The sequence below is a fragment of the Hippopotamus amphibius genome, chromosome 2, assembly GCF_030028045.1.
Source record: "Hippopotamus amphibius kiboko isolate mHipAmp2 chromosome 2, mHipAmp2.hap2, whole genome shotgun sequence".
Lineage (NCBI taxonomy): Eukaryota > Metazoa > Chordata > Mammalia > Artiodactyla > Hippopotamidae > Hippopotamus > Hippopotamus amphibius.
This window is the reverse complement of record NC_080187.1, coordinates 23,824,284-23,849,179: the sequence shown is the minus strand read 5'-3', so window position 1 is coordinate 23,849,179 and position 24,896 is coordinate 23,824,284. Positions and strand designations below refer to the sequence as shown.

General features: G+C 40.5%; 1 protein-coding gene across 1 annotated transcript in view; it reads right to left on the bottom strand.

Annotated features, from left to right (window-relative positions):
* The window catches only part of SVEP1 (sushi, von Willebrand factor type A, EGF and pentraxin domain containing 1), a 200,802-nt gene that overhangs the window by 142,044 nt on the left and 33,862 nt on the right, over positions 1–24,896 (bottom strand). The window contains exons 2-3 of the mRNA XM_057722390.1: positions 19,085–19,340; positions 15,319–15,495 (exon numbers count right to left, since the gene is read on the bottom strand). Coding sequence (XP_057578373.1) covers positions 15,319–15,495; positions 19,085–19,340 — 433 coding nt within the window. The remainder of the gene's footprint in view (positions 1–15,318; positions 15,496–19,084; positions 19,341–24,896) is intronic.

The window sequence follows — 24,896 nt, the reverse complement described above, 5'->3', positions numbered from 1 at the left end:
TATTTCTATTTCTAGCTAAGTTTTTTTGTAGTGCTGACTGTATCTCTCCTACCTTCTTTTCATCTCTATCTTTTATACATCTCTATCTCTTCCTTTTTTTTTCATATTTCCAGTCACACTATACTCTTCCATTGCCCTGTCTTCTATCCTTTTTTAGTTTATTTTATCTTAATATACTTATAAGCAATATCATCGGTCTGCTCTGTTTCCTTGCTTTATTCTCCACATGACACACTGCTTTGGTTTGTATTATTAGGTTTTGTCTTTATCTTAGTTCTAAGTATAACTGTCTGATTTCATTCTCAGAATCTTCAGTCTGTCTGGTGGTATTCTTGCTCTTTATTATATTTGAACCTAGCTTTCAAAATCTCCCTGGATTTGTGTCTGTGTGTGTGTGGTGGGTTTTTTTTTTTTTTTTTTTTTGCTTATGTTTTTGTTTTTGTTTTGGTTTGGTTTTGAATTTCTGTTGCTTTTCTCTTTGTTTGTCTGATAGCATACTGGGGTTCTTCTGTCAGGTTTTTCTAGTGCTTTATGTTCTATTGGATTCAGTGTTTGTATGTCTTATACATGTACGTGTTTCCTTGACTTAGTATTTGTTTGACTCAACACTCTGCCATTAGTCTGGGGCTTGGACAGTCTTCTTGAAACCCCTTTATTGCCAGGACAAGCAACCTCTGAAGTTTGGACTACTCCATCAGAAGTCAAGTAGGAGGCTCTGGGGAGGGAGCACTGAATCCAGGATGCTAGACTACTAGGGAGTACTCAGACACAGGGAAGATTAACTACAGAGAACTCTCACAGAGCCTCATATCAGAGTCTAAGACTAGGCTTCATCCAACTGTCTGCAACTGCCAGTGCTGGACACCTCACACTAAACTACAAACAAGACAGGAACACAAATCCTCCCATCAGCATACAGACTACCTAAAGCCACTTTACCTTCACAGATACCCTAAAACACACCTTCGGACATGGCCCTGCTCATCAGAGAGAAAAGACACAGACTCACACACCAGAAAGCAGACACCAGACCTCTCCACCAGGAAGCCTACTCAAGACACTGGACAAACCCCACCACATGGGGCAGAGGGCAGAAACAAGAGGAATTACTACTAGGCAGCATAGGGAAAGGAGACAGCAAATCCTATAAATTAGACAAAATGAGAAAACAAAGAAACACCATGCAGGCAAGGGAGCAGGAAAAAAACCCACAAGACCAAATAAATGAGGAGGAAAGAGGAAAATTGCCTGAGAAAGAGTTCAGAGTAATGATAGTAAAGATGATACAAAATCTCAATAACAAAATACAGAAAATACAAGAAACAGTTCATAAGAACTCAGAAGAATTAAAGAACAAACAAATAGCAATGGGTAACAAAATAACTGAAATTAAAAATACTCTAGATGGTATAACCAGCAGAATGACTGAGGCAGAAGAACGAATAAGTGAGTTGGAAGATAGAATGGGGGAAATAACTGCCACAGAGCAGGAAAAAGAAAAAAGAATAAGAAGAATAGAAGACAGTCTCAGAGATCTCAGTGATAACATTAAGCATACCAACATTCGAATCATAGGCATCCCAGAAGAAGAAAAAAAAAAGAAAGGGTCTGAGAAAATATCTGAAGAGGTTATAGTGGAAAACTTCCCCAACATGGGAAAGGAAATAATTAACCAAGTCCAAGAAGCATAGAGAGTCCCATACAGAATAAACCCAAGGAGAAATACACCAAGGCACATATTAATCAAATGAATGACAACTAAACACAAAGAAAAAATATTAAAAGCAGCAAGAGAAAAGCAACGAATAACATATAAGGGAAAACCCATCAGGATAACAGCTGACCTTTCTACAGAAACTCTGCAGGCCAGAAGGGAATGGCAGGATATACTGAAAGTCCTGAAAGAGAGAAACCCAGAGCCAAGAATACTCTACCCAGCAAGAATCTCATTCAGATTTGAGGGAGAAATCAAAAGCTTTCTGGACAAACAAAAGTTAAGAGAATTCAGCGCCACCAAACCAGCCTTACAACAAGTGCTAAAGGAACTTCTCTAAGTAGGAAACACAAGAAAAGGAAAACACCTACAAATACAAACCCAAAACAATTAAGAAAATGGTAATTGGAACACATATGTCAATAATCACCTTAAATGTAAATGGATTAAATGCTCCAACCAAAAGACACAGACTGGCTGAATGGACACAAAAACAAGACCCTTCTAAATGCTGCCTACAAGAAACCCACTTCAGACCAAGGGATACATACAGACTGAAAGGAAAGGGATGGAAAAAGATATTCCACGCAAATGGAAGTCAAAAGAAAGCTGGAGTAGCAATACTCATATCAGACAAATTAGACTTGAAAGTAAAGACTATTACAAGAGACAAGGAAGGTCACTACATAATGATCAAGGGATCCACCCAAGAAGAACATATCACAATGGTAAATATCTATGCACCCAACATAGGAGCACCTCAATACATAAGGCAAATGCTAACAGCCATAAAAGGGGACATCGACAAGAACACAATAATAGTGGGAGACTTGAACACCCCACTTACATCAATGGACAGATCATCCAAACAGAAAAGAAAGACACACAGGCTTTAAATGACACATTAGACCATCTCGACTTAATTGATATTTATAGGACATTCCATCCAAAAATGACAGAATACACTTTTTTCTCCAGTGCACATGGAACATTTTCCAGGATAGATCACATCTTGGGTCACAAATCAAATCTCAGCAAATTCTAGAAAATTGAAATCATATCAAGCATCCTCTCAGACCACAACACTGTGAGACTAGATATCAAGTACAGGAAAAAAACTGCAAAAATTACAAACACATGGAGGCTAAACAACTCACTATTAAACAACCAAGAAATCATTAAAGAAATCAAAGGGGAAATCAAAAAATATCTAGAAACAAATGACAATGAAAACACAACAACCCAAAACCTATGGGATGCAGCAAAAGCAGTTCTAAGAGGGAAGTTTATAGCAATACAGTCCTACCTTAAGAAACAAGAAAAATATTGAATAAACGACCTAACCTTACACCTCAAACAATTAGAAAAAGAAGAACAAAGAAACCCCAAAGTGAGCAGAAGGAAAGAAATCATAAAGATCAGAGTAGGAATAAATGAAAAAGAAAGGAAGGAAGCAAGAGCAAAAATTAATAAAACTAAAAGGGTTCTTTGAGAAGATAAACAAAATTGATAAACCATTAGCCAGACTCATCAAGAAAAAGAGGGAGGAGGTGCAAATCAACAGAATTAGAAATGAAAAAGGAGAAGTAACAATGGACACCACAGAAATACAAAAGATCATGAGAGACTACTACAAGCAACTATATGCCAATCAATTGGATAATCTGGAAGAAATGGATATATTCTTAGAAAAATACAATCTTCCAAGACTGAACCAGGAAGAAATAGAAACTATGAACACACCAATCACAAGTACGGAAATTGAGACTGTGATCAAAAATCTCCCAACACACAAAAGCCCAGGGCCAGATGGATTCACGCACAAATTCTATCAAACATTTTGAGGAGAGCTAACACCTATCTTCTCAAACTCTTCCAAAATATAGCAGAAGGAGGAACACTCCCAAACTCATTCTACGAGGCCACCATCACCCTGATACCAAAACCAGGCAAAGATAGCACAAAAAAAGAAAATTACAGGCCAATATCACTGATGAATATTGATGCAAAAATCCTCAACAAAATACTAGCTAACAGACTCCAACAGCACATTAAAAAAATCATACACCATGATCAAGTGGGGTTTATCCCTGGGATGCAAGGATTCTTCAACATATGCAATTAATCAACATGATAAATTATATCAACAAATTGAAGAATAAAAACCATATGATCATCTCAATAGATGCAGAAAAGGCTTTTGACAAAATTCAACATCCATTTATGATAAAAGCTCTCCAGAAAATGGGCACAGAAGGAAATTACCTCAACATAATAAAAGCCATATATGAGAAACCAAAAGCCAACATCATTCTAAATGGGGAAAAACTGAAAGAACTCCCTCTTAGAACAGGAACAAGACAGGGGTGTCCACTCACACCATTATTATTCAACATAGTTCTGGAAGTGTTAGCCACAGCAATCAGAGAAGAAAAAGAAATCAAAGGAATCCAAACTGGAAAAGAAGAAGTAAAATTGTCACTCTTCGCAGATGACATGATATTATATATAGAAAACCCTAAAGAATCTACCAGAAAACTGCTAGCATTAATTGATGAGTTTAGTAAAGTAGCAGGATATAAAATTAATGTACAGAAATCTCTTGCATTCCTATACACTAACAACGGAAGAGCAGAAAGAGAAATTAAGGAAACTCTCCCATTTACCATTGCAACAGAAAGAATAAAATACCTAGGAATAAACCTGCCTAAGGAGGCAAAAGATCTGTATGCAGAAAACTTTAAGACATTGATGAAAGAAATCAAAGATGACAAATAGATGGAGGGACATACCATGTTCCTGGATTGGAAGAATCAACATAGTGAAAATGACTGTACTACCCAAAGCAATTTACAGATTCAATGCAATCCCGATCGAATTACCATGGCATTTTTCACAGAACTAGAGCAAGAAATCTTACAATTTGTATGGAAACACAAAAGACCCCGAATAGCCAAAGCAATCTTGAGAAGGAAAAATGGAGCTGGTGGAACCAAGCTTCCTGACTTCAAACTATACTACAAGGCCACAGTGATCAAGACAGTATGGTACTGGCACAAAAATAGAAAGGAAGATCAATGGAATAGAATAGAGAACTCAGAGGTAAGCCCAAACACATAATGGCACCTTATCTTTGACAAAGGAGGCACGAATACAGAATGGAAAAAAGACAGCCTCTTCAATAAGTGGTGCTGGGACAATTGGACAGCAACATGTAAAAGAATGAAATTAGAACACTTCCTAACACCATACACAAAAATAAACTCCAAATGGATTAAAGACCTAAATGTAAGGCCAGACACTATAAAACTCCTAGAGGAAAACATAGGCAGAACACTCTGTGACATCCATCAAAGCAAGATCCTTTTTGACCCACCTCCTAGAATCATGGAAATAAAATCAAGAATAAACAAATGGGACCTCATGAAACTTAAAAGCTTTTGCACAGCAAAAGAAACCATAAACAAGACTAGAAGGCAACCCTCAGAATGGGAAAAAATAGTTGCCAACGAAACAACAGACAAAGGATCAACCTCCAAAATATACAAGCAGCTCATGCAGCTTAATACCAAAAAAGCAAATAACCCAATCCACAAATGGGCGGAAGACCTAAATAGACATTTCTCCAAAGAAGCCATACAGATGGCAAGCAAACACATGAAAAGATGATCAACATCACTAATCATCAGAGAAATGCAAGTCAAAGCCACAATGAGGTATCACCTCACACCAGTCAGAATGGCCATCATCACAAAGTCTGGAAACAACAAATGTTGGAGAGGGTGTGGAGAAAAGGGAACTCTCCTGCACTGTTCATGGGAATGTAAGTTGGTACAGCCACTATGGAAAACAGTTTGGAGGTTCCTTAAAAAACTACAAATAGAACTACCACATGATCCAGTCATCCCACTACTGGGCATATACCCAAAGAAAACCATAATCCCAAAAGAAACATGTACCAGAATGTTTATTGCAGCACTATTTACAATAGCCAGGACATGGAAGCAACCGAAATGCCCATCAACAAATGAATGGATAAAGAAGTGGCATATATATACAATGGAATATTACTCAGCTATAAAAAGGAATGAGATGGAGCTATTTATAATGAGGTGGATAGACCTAGAGTCTGTCATACAGGGTGAAGTCAGTCAGAAAGAGAAAGACAAATATTGTATGCTAACTCACATATACGGAATCTAAAAATGATACTGATGAACTCAGTGACAAGACAAGAATAAGGATGCAGATGCAGAGAATGGACTGGAGAACTCAAGGTTTGGGGGGGCGATGGGGTGAAGGGGAAGCTGAGATGAAGTGAGAGAGTAGCATAGACATATAAATACTACCAACTGTAAAATAGATAGCCCGTGGGAAGTTGCTGTATAACAAAGGAAGTTCAACTCAATGATGGATGATGTCTTAGAGGACTGGGACGGGGAGGGGGGGGAGTTGAGGGAGGGAGGGAATACGGGGATATGTGTATAAACACAGATGACTGACCTTGGTGTACTTCAAAAACTGGTACAAGAGTGTAAAGCAATTATATTCCAATAAAAAAAAAAAAAAGACATGACTCTAATAGCACCTTATTTTTATATGTAATAATTATCAAAATGTGTAACATTGTTTGACAAATTACATATGAATAACAATTGCAATAATAAATCTGTCAGCAATTTTGGTCGCAGAAAATGTAAAAATTCCAATTTATAGCGACAATTTTTGTAACAGAGAAGTAGAATTCTGTGATCTATAAAAGGCTTTAGGACATAAAAATATGTCACATTAGAATAGAATTATGTGGTAGAAGTGGATTGGAAGAGATCTAAGAAAACATGCAAAGTTTTCGCATTTAAATAAAAGGTACTTGCAGACATAGAAAACAAACTTATGGTTACCAAAGGGGAAAGGGGGGAGAAGGGATAAATTAGGAGTTTGGGATTAACATGTACACACTACTATATATAAACTAGATAACCAACAAGGATCTACTGTATAGCACAAGAAACTCTACTCATTTTGTAATGACATATAATGGAAAAGAATCTGGAAAAGAATATATATATATAATATATATAAATCTGAAACATTTTGCTGTACACCTGAAACTAACACAACATTGTAAATCAACTATACTTCAATAAAAATTTTGTTTTAGAAAGGTGTTTGTTCATATATGGATACTACTAGAAAGAATCAAGTTTGCTGCAGTACTTACATTTCGGTGGGTACAGAATAGTCCTGCAACAGTTTTATTTTAAAATGTCAATACAGTACTATGGAAATGCCATCTTCAGAAACCCTGTTGAAAAGTTTAGAGGGCCTCTTAAAAATCAATGAGGGGCACGTGTGTTTTCAATCTTTCTTTAGGGGTTGCATGAGCAAAAACATCTGAAGATTACTGATTTCACAGATATTAACTGTTTTTCCTGTGTCTCCCTTTCATTGTTATTGTTAACAGTTACTTATAGTGGGGCTGGGGAAAAGAAAGGAAAGAGGAAGATTTTACAGCAAGAATCAGAAATTGGTCATAATCCTTCTTTTAACAATTTTAAAATATTGGGTACATTTATGAGTATTTCTAAAGGAAACAGCACACTGACTTTGGGAGGTTCTGTTCAAGATAGTGATGCAGGAGGATCCCGGGCTCACCTCCTCCCACGACACACTGAATCTGCAGCCACATATGCAACAACTTCCTTTGAAAAAAACCAAAAGCTGTCTGAGCAATGCCTGCACATCAGGCAAATGAGAGAAGGCCCATGTCGAAGCAGGCAGGAGCGGCTGGGGACACAACCTCGCCATAAACCCCATCCGGCAAGGCCACCCGCAATCCAGAGAGAACTCAGAACCTGGAGCTGCTCCCTGAAGGGGGAGGAGTTTGAACCCCACAGTGGGCACCCAACTTGTAAGGCCTGCATCTGAGAGACAAGACCCCAAAACATCTAGCTTTGAAAACCAACAGGGCTAGAGTCCACGACACCCACAGACTATAAGGAACCGAGAAACGCCTCTCAATGGGCTTTCTTGACTCACATGCCCCAGGGCTCAGTGCAGAGGCAGTAGGTCCGGAGGCACCCAGATTTGAGGTCACTGAAGTTCATTTGCTAATTTTAAAGCCTCCGAGTTTAGCACACACCTGGGGGCCTACTGGCGGACGGACACCATCCTCACCCCCTTCCTCTTCCTCACTCTAGCCAGTGGGTACCACCTTTTTTTCTTCTTCTTTTTCCAGCAGATGCCATCTATACACTCTCCCTCTGCTGTGCTCTAGAGCCACAGTATCTCCCGAAGGGGAGCGTCACACGTGACTGACGCCCTGGTTTTTGCGGCTGCTGAGCAGGGGATACACCTTGGTTGCCTGGCTGTGGAGGCTGGTGGGGCGTATGCTTGTGGGCCCCATGGGACTGTACCCAATGGAGAAAGAGTTCCTAAACAGCTTCCAAGAGACAGAAAGAGGCCACAGACCCAGCTTAGACTTTCAGTGAATGTGGCCTGCTAGCGAATCACCATAGCTGCAGCCTGAGGGGCAGGTTTCTAATTAAACACACGTGTAAGTGCTAACGACAGTCTTTTCGAGATCTCCAAGGGGAGGTGCTATCTTCCTGCACTCCCTGGCCACGCTCCAAAATGCCCGTATCTCCCAGAGGGGGGCTTTCGCACATGTCTGGTTTTTGTGGCCACCTCCTAGGAGATGCCCCTGGATAGCCTGGATCTGGAGGTGGCGGGGTGGGGGTGGGGGGTGTGTGTGTGTTCGTTCCTGGGTCCCCTGGGACTGTAACAATTGGCGAGACAGTTCCTGGCAGGCTACCACCCCTAGGGCACTGTACAGACAGACAGACAATAGACTGAAACACAGTCCCCAGCGCTCCCCCTCCTCTTTCTGTGAAAAAGGCCTATTTGCTTCTTCTGGAGCCTGAGGGGTGGCTTCGGCTTTGCCAAGCAATTAGAGGCCTACAGAGGTGCTCTCAGGGAACCCAGGCAGTTGGGTGGCATCTTTGCGTGCTCTCTCTGCCTCGTCACATCTTGCTGATACCTCCTGGAGCCCCAGTTTTTGTGACTGCCACCCAGGGGACACCTCTCTCACCCGGCTCTGGCGGCCAACAGGTCTTACACTTGTGGTCCCAGAGGACTGTATATATTTGCATACTTTAAAAGCTGCTGCCTGAAGGGATGAATTCCAAACAGCCTGAATCTAGGTGCTGACTGAGACCCTCCCCTTTTGGGACACTGACAGGTCTTTGCACACCCTCAACTAAAATGAATTAAAAATTAAATTGGCTGCTGGGACAATCACAACGAAGAGCTAGGGGAGGGGTGAAGGATGAGGGTCACCTCCATGCGGCCGGTCCCGCAAGACTGAGAGAGGTGTCTCTTTCATCTAATGCACAGAAGGCAACACAGACAGTCAAGGAAAATGAAGAAACAGAGGAATACATTTCAAACAAAACAAGACAAAACCTCAGAAAAAACCCTTAATTAAACAGAGAGAAGTAATTCGCCTGATAAAGAAATCAAAGTCACGGCCATAAAGATGCTCACCAAACTTGGGAGAAGACTGAATACAGTTGAGAACAGCAAAGAAATAGAAAGTATAGCGAAGGACCAAATAGAAGGTACGGACCTGAAGAACACAATAACTGAGCTGAAATACAATACTCTGACTTTGGAGTTTGGTGATGTTTTCACACATACACTCTAATTGTATGCGTTTTCCTGCTATAAAAATTATGATAGACTGGAAAAATGCACCATCAGGACTGAACACCTTACCTCAGTCAGTGGCAAACTGCACACACTGGCCCAGTCCAGGCAGCAGTGGCCCATCCTTCTCAAGCTGATGGAAACCAGTGTCAACATGCCAGGAATATTCCCTCATAAAAAAGCGAAGAGGAATACATTGTACGAATTCTTTACACCTTACAAATCCATTATTAGGCACCGCTGGGGATATTTTTTGGGAAAAAAATCAGCTACGCTCTGCTCAGAGATTTCCAAATGTTCTGGTTTCTATTCAAGAATTTCTAGAGCTCTCTGTCCTTTCTCTTTCCAAAGAAATGATATACTAGTTAGACAGGAAAAAGTGCATGTGTGTGTGCGTGCGTGCAGGGTGAGGGTGGGGTTTGTGTGCATATATTTACATGTGTAATAAGATATTCCCACACAAATATTCCATTGTTACCATTTCTATTATGTATCCTCCTTTTATGAAAAATAATATAACCAGGGCTTTGGCTCATCATCTGGTCCTCAGCCTTGGCCCCTACGCGGCTATAATTTTCAATCTGCTAATCATTCCAAACTCACTGAATGGAGTCCATGCCTGCAAAGCAGTGTCCTCAAGATGCCTATTGTCTCCATACTCTTGTCTCTCAAATCCCTTCAGGGGAAATTCACAACAGCTGCAACTGCTTGGATTTACAACAGAAGTTCACTGGCTATTCAGAAAGGATTATGATGATCTAGCCATGTAAAAAATGACTCATCTGGTGAATTAACCCATACACTGTGCTTGCTTTACTGCTGACAAAATTTAACCAATGTAAATATTTTGCATTCAAACAAATTGAATACATTCTTAAACATGTCTTACCACATGCCTTTGTGCTAAGGATCCTGTGGTGCCCAAGGCAGAGGTGGGAACCCGGCAATTGCCTAAGATTTCAATAATGAGTTCTTGTCCATTTAAGATTCTGGTATTAAACTTGGCCTCTTACCTTCATCCGTTTTCTTGATGGGGTCTGAAGGCAGGCGGTGGGGATACGGATGAACTAGAAAAACACTGCCCGTTAAATCACTAGTCTGATGAAGCAGGAACAAAGCCAATAGTTGGGTGTGGTGGGAAAGGGAATCTGAAGAAGCATAAAAAAGGTCTGAAGAATGAAACAGGGTGATATTTAGGGGAAACTCTCTAATTAGCTCCAGCTTTTAGCTCAGAGGGTAAAGAGAGGTCAAATGCCTAGGAGCTTGAAGTTTACTTGGTAAATGAGTCATAATTAAAAAACAGTAAGCAGGGGTGTGACATGATCAGGTTTGTCTTTTACATCATTCGTTCTCTTCTTTTCCTGCCTAGGATTAGGCTGAACTGCCTGAAGCTGCTACCGTGTGGGCTGAAAGTAATCAGATATTGATGATCTCATAAGGGTCAAGCTAATACTTCTCAGAATTTGAAATTATATTTTTAATTGTGTTTATTTGTTGAATGTCTATCTCTATGGCTAGATGGTAGACTCCAGAGCCAGACAACTTGGGTTCATAAATCAGCTGTATTGGCTGTGTGACCCTGGACAAGTTACTTAACCTCTCAGACTTTTAGTTTCCTTGTCTCTGAAGTGCAACAATATTCCCGAGAGTTACTGTGACCGTTACATGAGTTAATACATATCAATGCTTGAAATGGTGTCTGGGATACAGGGATACAGTAAGTGCTACTTAATTATTAGCTACGACCGTTACTATCATCAGCAGTTATACTGCTGTCCTCAGCATCAGCACCACTTTCCAAACACCTGTGTTCAACGTGAAGCACGAGGAAAGTAATCCCAGAGCTAGAAATTGGAAGCACCTTCTTTTCATTAGATTCCACAGTTTTTCAGTCCTCTTCCCTTAAGTTCAATAACTAATCCTAGAAGGATGTTTTCTCAACACTTTACACCTGCTCAGGTGGTATTAAAGTCCCAGACCGGAATTTCTGAATTATACAAAATATCTGCAGTAAATGAAAATGAGTTATATAGGTTTAAAAAAAAAAAAAAACAAAAATCAACAGCCTTTCATAAAGCATTGATTTATGACGAAAAAAGAAAAAAAAAAAACCTTCTTATATGGGATGCGGTTTCCTCATCTCCCAAGTGAATGATGACAAAACCCCTTACAGCCAGCTCTAGTCTTCTACTTTTCTATGAAATTAACAAATACAATTTGCCTCCGCATATAACTTTTCCCTAACCAAGCAAACAACCTCTACTTCAATATTCAACAGCACATTATCCCACTGCCTTTTCTCACACAGGATTTTTGGTTTTCCCTGGGTACTCATCAGGTCAGTATGGTATCCACCTTTAGTAGCGGCTCGTCTTCTCGATGGTATTCACCTGCATGCAGGGAGCTTCCTTAACCCCTCCATAGCACCGCTCCTCAGGTTAGGGCCACCAGCCTCATCCAGAAGAGAGGAATTTACAAAATAGATGATGTCCCTTATCTTCAAGTATCTCATTCTTGAGAAAAGTATTTCAGTGTTCATTCATTAGCTTTCTCAAAATATTTATATTATCTCATAATAATGATTAATGAGAAAAGCTACCACTGATTGAGAACTGATGTGCCAGATACTGTCCTAGGCATTCTAAGTATATTCTCGCAATTACCCAACCATCTATCTATTTATCTACACATATATACATATGTATATACACACATAGGTATATTTCTATATACATATATATGTACACATACATAGATATACATGAGTGTATAAAATGATACCAAAATACAAATATACATAAAACCATACCTTTATATATATACACACACACACACACATAAAACTATATCACTATGAAGCCCATTTTATAGAAGAAACTGAGAATCAGAAGCGATTAATCATCCAAAGCCACATAGTTTGTATCGGAGGCTGTATTTGAGCCAGATCTTTTTGCTTTTTTAAACACATTGAGTACAGTTCAGTGGTTATGGTCTCCGAAAAGCAACATATCCAAGAAGCTTTTTTCAAAAAAAGGAAAACAAGCAGTTTGATATCTTGGAAACAGGATTTAGAGAAAAGTGTCCTGAGTCCCTTCCTGGGTCTGGCTGATTGATGGTGGGATATGTCATCTTGAACAAAATACTCATCTTTCCCTGAGACCTCAATTTCCTCTTGTAGAATGAAGGGTTTAGAGCAGATAATATCTTAGGTTTCTTTTGGTTCTAAAAGATTTGCTTCTGAAAGACACTGTTTCTACAATGAGGATAAATACTCAGCATTCCAACTATTCTGAAGGAAAGGTAACATTCTCTCCCGAAGCAATAACTATCATCTAGTCATCCTTAAGTTCTCAGTTTAGAGAATATGATCAATCTTAGTCTAATCTTCTCTGGAGTTCCTTCTTCATACTGCACATCACAGTTTGGGATTACAAACTGATTTGTGTAGTTAGATTGCAAGTTCCAAAAAGGTAGGCACCATGTCTGTCTGTTCACCACTGAAGCCCTGCCTGGTGCCTAGCGCCAGGCTTGGCACAGAGAAAGTGCTCAGGAACATCTGTCAACTAAATGGATTTTAGAGGCTCACAGCTTCCGGGTTTTCAGTGCTGGATGATTTAGATAATATTTCTTCCTGTCTTTCCAAAAGGTAAGACTCTAGTAATGAGTCTTTCATGTCATCAGAAGGCTATAATTTATTGTCTCTTTGCTCGTAGCACGCAGAAGAAGCCAATGACGAGTACTGCCTCCCGCAAGTGTGCAAATAACAGCTCAGAGTTCCAATACCACTTTCTCTAATCCTTGAAAAACAAATACTGAAGATGACAATATCAACATGTATATTGGGGACTTCCTGGTGGCCCAGTGGTTAAGACTCCGCGCTTCCACTGCAGATGGCATGGGTTCGATCCCTGCTCAGAGAACTAACATCCCACACTCTTCATGGCACAGCCAAGTTTCCAGAAAACATTTATATCAGTGAACTGGATCTAACTGAAATCTTGCACGTAAGGAAGGCTTACTAATTTAAGAGAAGGAATGGATAAATGAATCCTTTTGTGCTTGGTGTTCTTGGCTGGAACCAGTTGCCAAAGTGCTTCTGTCCCCTCTACTGAGGCTCCACTAACAGGTCCACCCAACCGCGAACATACTACAGACCGCTATGCCTTTCAGCCGGGAATGCACGACTGGTAGCAGCCACAGTGACTTGGGTAACTGGGGGCAGTGGGTTTGTGAACTGCCCCCCTCTCTTCCTGCAGCTTATCCCCTGGGATGCAAGATTACACGCCTGGGGATGGGGGGATGGCGGGGGGGGGGTGGGCACAGCGTGGCTGAGGCTGCTGGGCAGCCACACGGCAGCGGCTTGTTGGCAGGGATCAGCTCAGTCTAGGACCACACGGAAAGCAGACATGCTGACTACAGCATGCAGCAAAGAAAATGAGAGCTTCTGCCTGTGTTTGGTGGGCTTGGACAGGGGGAGGGAGAGAGGGGGTGTTGGGGAGGGTGCTGAGCTGGGCTGTTCATGAAAGTGTGGGAAGATTCACGGGGAGGCATTTTGCCAGCTCAGAGGCAGTTGGGCGGATCCCCCCTCCCTTTTTTCTGCTTAAATGAGAAATCCTGCTGGGTGGTGTGGGAGCTGGGCCAAGAAAGGAGTAATTCTGCTGGGCGAGCATTGGATGCTCGGACCTAGGAAGGATGTCTGCAGCTGGGATCAGGGCCACTGGGAGGGGGAAGAAGGGAGGAGGAAACACTGGGGGAAGGGAGATGAGGAGCAATAAGAATGAAAGCAAGTATTGGAGGTTGGGACTAGCAAATGCCAACTATTATATACAGCATGGATCAACACGGTCCTACTGTAGAGCACAGGAAACTATATTCAATATCCTGTGATAAACCCCAATGGAAAAGAACATTAAAAGAAGAATGTGTATATATGTATAACTGAATCACTTTGCTGTACAGCAGAAACTAGCACAACATAGTAAATCAACTATACTTCAATGTAAAAAAAGAAGTAAAAGTGAGTAAAAGAAGAACACGAGGAGAAGAAAAGGGAGAAAGCAGAGCAGGTCAAAGACCTGGGAGGTTTACCCCTGGGAGAACCACGTTTCTGTGTTACAGGGCAGACCTACCTCCCTTTCAAATATCAGAAGGAAATAACGTTCACATGAAACAAGCAGTGAAAGACCACACTGGACAGTATAAAGTAAACACTGCCCTGAAATTCTCCTGGTGGCTGTTAATTTCCACGGGAATACATTTTTTTCCCAAATAGCAAACCATGGAGGAGCTGTAAGTTCTGAAAACACTTAAAAAGTGTTACTTTTTAGGTAAAACAGAACAAACAAAATGCTATCACAGAAAAACCACATACTACTTCAAAATATTTGATATTTCCTACAATATACTTTAGAACCCAAGAATCCTAAGTTGTTCTTACAGAGGCTGAGGCATATTTTGGCAATTTGGCTATTGACTGATTCCAAATAAAAGGCTCCAAATCTTCCCCCTTCTCAGATCTGAACCTAGGCTTCAAGAGGCCATTCTCGCTCTTGGAACTCTGCCCCCACCATGTGAACAAGCCTGGGCTGGCCTCATGGAGTCTGAGAGGTCACAAAAGGGCAGCCTAGTGGCCCTAGACAGGCCATTTTAGATCAGCCTCCAGCTAGCCAATCTCCAAACAGGTGAGAGTACTCAGGTAAGATTGCAGGGCAGCCAATCCCACTCACAGCCAATGACAAATGCATGAGTCATCACAGCTGAGACCAAAAGTGCTGCCCCACTGACCCACAGACTCATAAGCAAAAACAAATACTTAGTGTTTAGGCCACTGAATGTGGGGATCGATTCCTACAGAGGAACAGACAACTGACACAGTTACGCACAGACCGGGCACTCACCTGTGCATTCGTACTGCAGACCTTTCCCATGATACCCCTTCTCACAGATGCACTCAAATTGACCCGTGTGTGTCCCACATTTGCAGCTTGCCATCTGGTCACAGCAGTCCTTGCCGGCTTCACACAGATATGAGCAATGGGACATATCCTCTTGAATAAAACTCCCAGAAGGCAGATCTACCAAGCACATGGGACAGGGGTCATAAAAAAATGAATGAGCAGTTGAATCACATTCTCTCATTACCACAATTAACGTGCAAGCTGGAGAAGATATCTTTTCATTTCTGTCAAATTCCCAGCTGCTCCCCACTCCCATCCAAATACGAAGGTGTGTGATTTGCACGACCACAGACTGGGAATTTGATTCAGCTGGTTAAGCTATTTCAGTCTGGGACCTCATCATAAGTTCTCGAGGCCAGGCAGGGTCAGGCAGAAGTGAAGTAGTTTCAGCGAGGAATCTCCAGCTGCAGCAGGAAGTAATGCAGTTGGTTCTCCAGGTCAGTCCCCTGGCTTCCACACCAGCATGAGGTCAGGCAGCAGAAACCGGATTTCCAGGCTCCTTGCTCAAATAAGTAAAGCTGCAATCCTGACTGCTGTCTAAGGGTGCTGATGGTGAGCTGCTGACTTAAGAAAAAATATCACTCTATAATTATCTGATTAAAGACTGAGACATTGGCACCACACAGGTTGAATAATAGAACCGGGATCTGGTTTCTCTCTCAATTTTAAATAAATTTTCACTTGTTGTATAAAAGGAGACCATAGTGATTACTTGAGCAATGCTCTAAAGTGAACCATGCTGGGAATTCAACAACTCAGGCAGAGCTGTCCTGTTCCGAAAGTGACTTAACAGGGTAGGGTAAGGTTGACTGTGACTTATCAAGAATGGATGGCCTAGAATCAGGCACGCAGTAAGTTCCATTCACCCTGATGGGGAAGTTCAAAAGTCTCAGCCTAAATTCCAGTGCTAGGTCCACGGTGCTAAGCCCAGATATAGTGATGGGCCCAGAGCAGAAACGCAGATGAGTGAGTTTCAGCGAGACACATGAACTGCCATTGAATACTCAGAAAGGAGACTGGTGATGGCTTCAGTTATGGGACATCTATTTCTATGCATTAAGACCCTGAACAATAGATAGGGACAAAGTAAAGGGAAGCCCCCCCCACCCGAAGTACCCTATTAAAGCCCCATCCAACAGACTGTAGTGTGGGTACAAGATCTGCAACATGGGCATCTTGGGCTTAGCTCTGAGACACAGGTTTATTTGGCAGTCGAGGAGGCAAGAAAACCGTAGTCATAAGACTGGTGCACTGGCATTTAGGACAGAGAGAGAGAAGTGAACAAGGTGCACATGGGGAAAGCTATTATTCTGGAACCTACACCTACTGAGAATGGCCACAAACATGGACAGTTTTTTTTTTTTTGCCCACAAGCCTTTTAGTTTAGTTTAGTTTTTTAAGCTCTTTATTAGACTATAATTGCTTTACGCTGTTGTGCCAGTTTTTTTTTCTGTACACCAAAGTGAATCGGCTGTATTTATACATATATCCCCATATCCCCTCCCTCCCGTGACTCCTCCCACCCTCCCTACCCCAGCCCCCTAAGTCATCTCCCCTCATCGAATTGATCTCCCTGTGCTATGCAGCAGCTTCCCACTAGCTATCTATTTTACATTTGGTAGTGTATACATGTCAGTGCTACTCTCTCACTTTGTCCCAGCTTCCCCTTCACCCCTCCACCCACCCGTGTCCTCAAGTCTGTCCTCTACATCTCCATCTTTATTCTTGCCCTGTCACTGGGTTCATCAGAACCATTTTTCAAACATGGACAGTCTTGAGACCATAAGTGGATCCATCCACATTGAAAGCAGACCCACAGAGAGAAAAAAACTAGTGGTTACCAGTGCAGGGGGAGCAATATAGGGGTGGGAGAATGGCAGGTACAAACTCTTGGGTGTAAGATGGGCTTAAGGATGTCTTGTACAACACAGGGAATACAGCCAATATTTTGTAATAACTGTAAATGGAAAGTAACCTTTAAAAATTGTATAAAAATAAAAAACTATATATAAAAAAAGAAAGTAGCTTCAGAGAACATGGAGGCAGGGGAAATGAGGTTCACTTCCTTTGCCCCGATCATTTCTTTTCAGTATAAACAGGATCTTTTCTTATGAAACCTGGAAACTTGATCAGAGTATTACACATTTTAGATATTAGGTTATTGTAATAAAAGTGATGCCTTCCAAAACTCTGTTGTAATATGGTAACCAAAATCCTTTCCTTGAAGACTCTGTCACAGCCAGTTTCGGACTCAACTCACATTAGGGCAGAAGGCCCCCATTCTGCAAGATAGAAAGTTGGCAGGACTGGAAATGAGTCCTCTACAACACAGCTAATAGCACCCATAATTTCATAACCCCATCTAGTGGAACAGCCACTCTGTCTTCCCACTCAATACATCACTCTTCCCAGAGAAAAGGAGAAACAAACAAAAAAAGCCTCAGTTACTGAACTTCTGCCATGTGCCAAACACGATGTTCGTGAAATTTAATATTTTATTTAATCCTCCTGACAAAGCTATATGGTACATGTTATACTACCTCCATTTTAAAAGTAGAGGAAACTGAAGCTCATAGATGTTAGAGAAATTGGCTAAGGTAATAGTAATAATAGACAGTTATTGAGAGCTTAGTATAATAAGCCCTCAGTAACTAGTCACTTTATATGTATTAATCCATTTAATCCTTGGAATAAGCCTATGAAGTAGGTACTATTCTTATACCTTATTCTATTAACAAGAAATCTAGGGGGTGCAAAAGTTAACTAATTTCTCCAAGACCACTCAGCTAGTAGGTGACTAATTGGGATTTTCTGCTCTCTCCGTAGGTGCCTGAGATGCTGTTCTACACTCTTCTGTTGGAACCAGGACTGACCCACTTATTTATTTTTTTGCCCCATTTATTTTGAATGTCAGCAATTGCGAGGAAACCTCGTGTTGCCATGATTTGCCCATCAAACTGAATTTTTCATGTGGATACCTGTAAAGATCAAGCCTCATTTGCTCCATGGCTTTGGTCTGAGGCTACATCCCCTATCCCCTCCTCCCAATCTGCATTTTCTCTCCTGGATCAATGAAAGATACATGCCCATACGACACCCGGAAGTTCACCTGACTTAAGTCACTCAACTAAACATCCTTATAAATGGTGTACAAAGAACTCTGATGAATGGGTTTATTGATGCTATTCCCTGTTGCTGTCACTGCTCTTCGGTTTATCTATAAGCATATCTATCTTCAGACTCTCAGGTCAAGAAGTATGTGTTAAGTATTTATTGTCCCTATAATCTTCATGTGTATTTCTGGAAACATGCTGGTGAGGTTCACTATGCATGCCTCTGAATGGTTACTTCATCCTCCCAGATAACTGCAGATGAGATCTAAGTCAAGGCTTCCCACTCCGTGTGTGGCCTCAAAACACACCTCAATTCATTCCACTGATTCTAATGGTTCCAGGCGGGAGCATATGGATATTTTAGTTAAAATATATCACGGCTGTTAAAAAACCAAACCAAACAAATACTCCTGTCGCGAGGTCAGAACGTCATCTCTACTTATGAAGTTCAGCGCAGCTCATAACACACAAAGGACACATGGCCATCACGCTCAGCGAAGACCTCACAGGGCTTGGTATTACCCCCCAGTGGGTTTCAAGTAATAAGCAAGAAGGAAACCCTGTTTAAAGGCACTGCATGAGGTTTCCATTACCTTCATGCAATGCCCGGCGGGCTAAAGCCTCAAATTCTTCAAAACTGTGGAGCAGGTAGCAGTGCTCCTCCTTTGGGGTGGAAGCCATGTCGTTCAGTTCTCGAATGTTTCCTTGCCATATGCCAAAAGTGAAGATTTCCACTCCAAAATCTCGCAGTGATGCTGCAATGGGTCTTGGATCTCCCCCATTGGAATATCCATCCGTAATGAGAAATATAACTTTTGTTGAGTTTTCTCTAGAATGACGAAGAATTTGCTGTAATGAAACAGGGCAAGTTAGTATGAGTTTGTATTGTGTTGGCCTGCTCTGCGCCCCCCTCAGTAGGTAAGGGACTTCTTGTGCACATCATTACCATTTCACAAGAGTGAGGGATGCAACACTGATCAGTGAGGGTAAAACACAAACAGGCACAGACCAGCACCTGCACTGCTCTTCTCACAGAACCACAACAAAGCTCAAAAGCATTTAAAATGTAGCATCAATTTTGCAGTACGTTTACAGTTACAAGATAACAAAGTGAATATCCACCAATTGGTGAACAACTGAATAAATAATGGAATATTCACAAAATGGAATACGGTATACTGTCAAAAATGAATCAGAGATATCTGTTTATTCGGTGGGATTTCCTTGAAGTATTGGTGAATAAAAAAAGCAAGATGCAGGAAAAATAAAATTAGAACACTCCCTAACACCATATACAAAAATAAACTCAAAATGGATTAGAGACCTAAATGTAAGGCCAGTCACTATAAAACTCCTGGAGGAAAACATAGGAAGAACACTCTTTGATGTAAATAACAGCAAGATCTTTTTTGATCCACCCCCTAGAGTAATGGAAATAAAGACAAAAATAAGTGGAACCTAATGAAACTTCAAAGCTTCTGCACAGCAAAGGAAACTATAAGCAAGACGTAAAGACAACCCTTAGAATGGGAGAAAATATTTGCAAATGAATCAACAGACAAAGGACTAATCTCCAAAATATATAAACAGTTCATCCGCTCAATATCAAAAAAACAAGCAACCCAATCAAAAAATGGGCAGAAGACCTAAATAGGCATTTCTCCAAAGGAGACATACGGATGGCCAAGAGGCACATGAAAAGCTGCTCAACATCACTAATTATTAGAGAAATGCAAATCAAAACGACAATGAGGTATCACCTCACATGGGTTAGAATGGGCATCATCAGAAAGCCTGCAAACAGTAAATGCTGGAGAGGATGTGGAGAAAAGGGAACGTTCTTGCACTGCTGGTGGGAATGTAAACTGATACAGCCACTATGGAGAACAGTATGGAGGGTCCTTGAAAAACTAAAAATAGAGTTAGCATATGACCCAGCAACCCCACTGCTGGGCATATACCCAGAGAACACCTTAATTCAAAAAGACACATGCACTCCAATGTTCATTGCAGCACTATTTAAAATAGCCAGGATATGGAAGTAACCTAAATGTCCATCAACAGATGAATGGATAAAAAAGATGTGGTACATATATACAATGGAATATTACTCAGCTGTAAAAAGCAATGAAACTGGGACATTCGTAGAGACATGGATGGACCTAGAGACTGTCATACAGAGTGAAGTGAGTCAGAAAGAGAAAAACAAATACTGTATATTAACACATATATGTGGACTATAGAAAAACGGTACAAATCAACCAGTTTGCAAGGCAGAAATAGAGACACAGATGTAGAGAACAAACATATGGACACCAAGTGGGGAAAGCGGGGAGGGTTGGAGGGGAGTGAATTGGGAGAATGGGATACCAAATTGTACGCTCTAAATATATGCAGTTTATTGTATGTTAACTGTATCTTAATAAAGGTTCCCAAAAAATAAATAAATAAAACAAAATAAAATAAAATAAAATAAAATAAATCAGCATCACCATCATCATCAGTTCCATAGAACTTGCTAATTAAGAGCAACAAATGTTTATGGAATGAATCTGTATTAATACTATCAATTATTAAACTATTTTTATTGACTTTTCAGGCTCAAAATATGCACCAAATCTGAGTCCTCTGTATCTCCTTCCTAGCATATCTAGCCAGCTCCCCACTTACCTACCTAGCTGAACCACCTCATCATCATACTAAAAACGGGATGAGAAGAAAATTTAACAGAATATGTCTTTTCCAGAGTTAATAATGGCTCACTTGCTTCCTCTGTTTGTTTTTCCACTGCTCCTCCAAAATTGGAGAATTGATTCAATACTTCATCTTTTTTGGACCACCCAGTATTAGCACAAAATCAGCTGTTTTTCTGATTTTCTTCATGAGAAAACACTGATTCACTCAACTTGACAATTGGGCTTTATGGTTTTAGGACAAGTGAGTTAACCTTTATAATGTTATATGCAATTCCTTCGGATAAAAGGAAAAAAATGAAACCTTATAAAAAAGCTGTATATTTATTGCCACTGATGCTTTTTGACATCGTACTGTAAAGGCACAAGAGATCCAGCGGTGAATCTGGCTTATAATTAAATTTGCTGTTGTTGCTTTTCATTAGACATGGGTAGGGAAGGTAAAGCAGCACCACGGTATATTTTCTGGCAGTTTCTTAGAAGGAATTCAATGTTTCTTAGGCAATGATTCAAGAAACACGACATTCAGAAGATAAGAGCAACACTGTAACCTACGTTCTGTTAAAGTTAAAAGGAGACATTATGATTTTAAAATAACTTTGCCGCAATTCATTTTAGGGCACAAACTCAGCTAGAAGATTCAGATTCTCTCAGATTATAAGTTTCATATCTGTAGAAAGCATATTTCATTAGCATGTAATCAACAGGTTATTTATTCTTCTTCAATAATTCCTGCCAACTTGTTTTCGAGTTTGTGAGCTAAAGAAAAAGCTAATAGCTTTTTTTTCCCTGAATTTAAAGACAAACTAAAAATTACTCTGGAAAACATCTGGAAAGCCAGCAATTTGAGAAGAGGTATTCAAACACTTCACTGCTTCTCAAAAAACCAAGTGAAATAAAGGAAAACAAGTAGCGCTGAGGGACCATACTGAAGACAGGAATGGAGGGCAGGTGTGTGTGGCAGAATAACATGAGATACTAACAGAGACATTTCCCAAATACACACACCAAGGGCCCCAATCAACAGTCTCAAAATTCTTGGTGTTTTTTCCTTTTGGCTTCAAATTTATTGGCATAAACTAGTCATAATAAGAAATGCCTGTTTATGGTCTACATCAAAATTCTTGGCTCTGAAAGCTTAAAAAAGCTGCCCTCTTGAAGAATGACAGGAAGACTTGGGATGACTACTTGGTAGGTGTGAGGTATTTCCTCACTCCAGACAAGAAAAGAACCTCTGAATGCCTATCATCAAAAAGAATATGTATAAATACAGTGATTCACTTTGTTGTACAGCAAAAACTGGCACAACAGTGTAAAGCAATTACATTCCAATAAAGAGCTTAAAAAAAAGAATAGAATTAATTAATGTTGGTGAAGATGTGAAGAAAAGGGAAACCTTGTACACTTCTGGTGGGAATGTAAATTCCTGCAGCCACTGTGGAAAAACAGTATGGAGGTTGCTCAAAAACTTAAAAATAGAACTACCGTATGATCCAACAATTTCACTCCTGGGTATATATCTGAAGAAAACGAAAACAGTAATTTGAAAAGATACATGCATCCTAATGTTCATAGCAGCATTATTTACAAATGCCCCAATATGGAAGCAACCGAAGTGTCCATCAACAGATGAATGGATAAAGAAGATGTGGTATGTATACACAATGGAATACTACTCATAAAAACGAATAAAATTTTGCCATTTACAGCAACATGGATGGATTTTGAGGGCATTATACTAAGTGAAACTAGTCAGACCGAGAAAGACAAATACTGTACAATATCACTTATGATGGCAGAATCTAAAATGTACAACAAACTAGTGAATATAACAAAAAAGAAGGACACTCACAGATACAGGAAACAAACTAATGGTTACCATTGAGGGGGCAATATAACAGTGGGGAAGTGGGAGGTACAAACCACTGGGTGTAAGATAGGCTACAAGGATGTCTTGTACAACACACAGAATATAGTCAATATTTTGTAATAACTGTAAATGTATTTAAAAATTGTATAACAAATAAAATAATAATAATAAAAAAAAGAACCTTGGAGGAGAGGAAGAGAAAAAGAGGAGAACGCCAGATTTTAGATGTTGCTGTGAGGCTCTGTGCTCCACATCCCCCATACCCTCCATGCTCCCCAACTGAGTCACAGAAGGAGCGATGTCTGACATCCCTTTATGGGTATGGGTATAGGGATCCATGAGTCCTCTTTCCATGTGGATATCTGGGATAGTGGTAAGTCCCACAGAAGTGCTGCTGGTCACAGTGACATAGGGCCATAGAACATAACTATGTGGGATTTTCAAGGGGAGAGCACCTGATGAGTCCTGTGTATTCCTGGAGAGGCTTAGGAGAGAGTTGGTGCTTTATGAAGACTCCTGGAGGAGTTTTGCAATATTAAGGAGGTGGCAGTGGCTGGCAGCATGGACCATAGAAGCCATGTCTCTCTCTCTCTGCAATATCAATATGAAGAAATCCTGGAAGCTCCAGGAGCTTGCTGCACCAAGGGTGACAAAGCTGACAAACCCACCTGCAGGTGACCAGTGGTGACCATCGTGACCACTGATGAGAGCACTGAGGCAATTCCAGAGGGTGGACAATGCAGGGAACGTCAGAGCTGAGAGGTGAACATACCCTCCCTTACTGCAGCTTTGCAGAAGCTCCAAAGCTTACACTCAACTAGAGGGAGGAAGGGAAAAGGAAAACATTCCTGAATGTGGCTCAGTTTTCAAAAGGGAAGCGCTTGAGAAATTTCTGATTTTGAGTTTGCTGGGAAGTACCTAGATGGAGTTTTTTTGTCATCGAGTTGACTGGAGCCTCAAAATAGAAACGACAGTTAGTATTAGAAAAACCAAGAATTAAAAAAAAAATCTTAATTGGCAGATAGTGAAATATTTTCTTTTTTGACAAACACAGCTTCTCTTACTGATGGAACCTTGTGATATCTTGGAAAATGGTAGAAAAAAATCTCTTGGAACTCTGCCATCCCCACCTTATTTAGAGGGAGAGGCAAAGGCTAGAGATGAAGGGCAGGGGTGGGGGGGACGAGATGGGGAGAGGAGGAGCTCACTTGATTCAACCTCTTTGCAACACAGCTCAAAGATATTCAGAGGTGACAAAGGCAAGGACAACTTCAAACAAAAGCCTAGTCTACTCCTCAAATGCAACTTCCTTGAAGGCAGGTATTTTTATCTCCTTTTCAATTCCTTAATTGCCAAAGTCTAGACCGCACTTGGCAAGTATTGATAGTACATACTCAATAAATATTCGTCAATAAATAGCAGCCCAGGATGCAGTCAGTGCTCAGGCCAAAGCCCTGGAGTCACTCTTACCTCCTTTCTCTCCTTGTACGCTGCTTTAGAGAGCTTCCTCTTCCCAAGCATATTAACACAGTCGCATATTCTTTTCTCTAACACTTCTGTTTTATAAAAATTATTAAACCCATACATTTTCCCTTGATTTTTATCCAACTTCATAAGCAATTTTCCTCAAATCATTTACTGATTGATCTGTTTTTCTCCCTGGTTAGAGTCTCTTCATTCTATTTTACTGACTTACTCACCTATATTTGGGCCAATACCACATAGTTTTGGTTACTATAGTATTTTGGTTCATAGTATTTTTTTCATATCTGGTAAGGAAAGTCTAACATCTTTTTATTTTCTCTTTTAAAATGTCTGTAGTTAACCTTGAAAAGTCTCTTT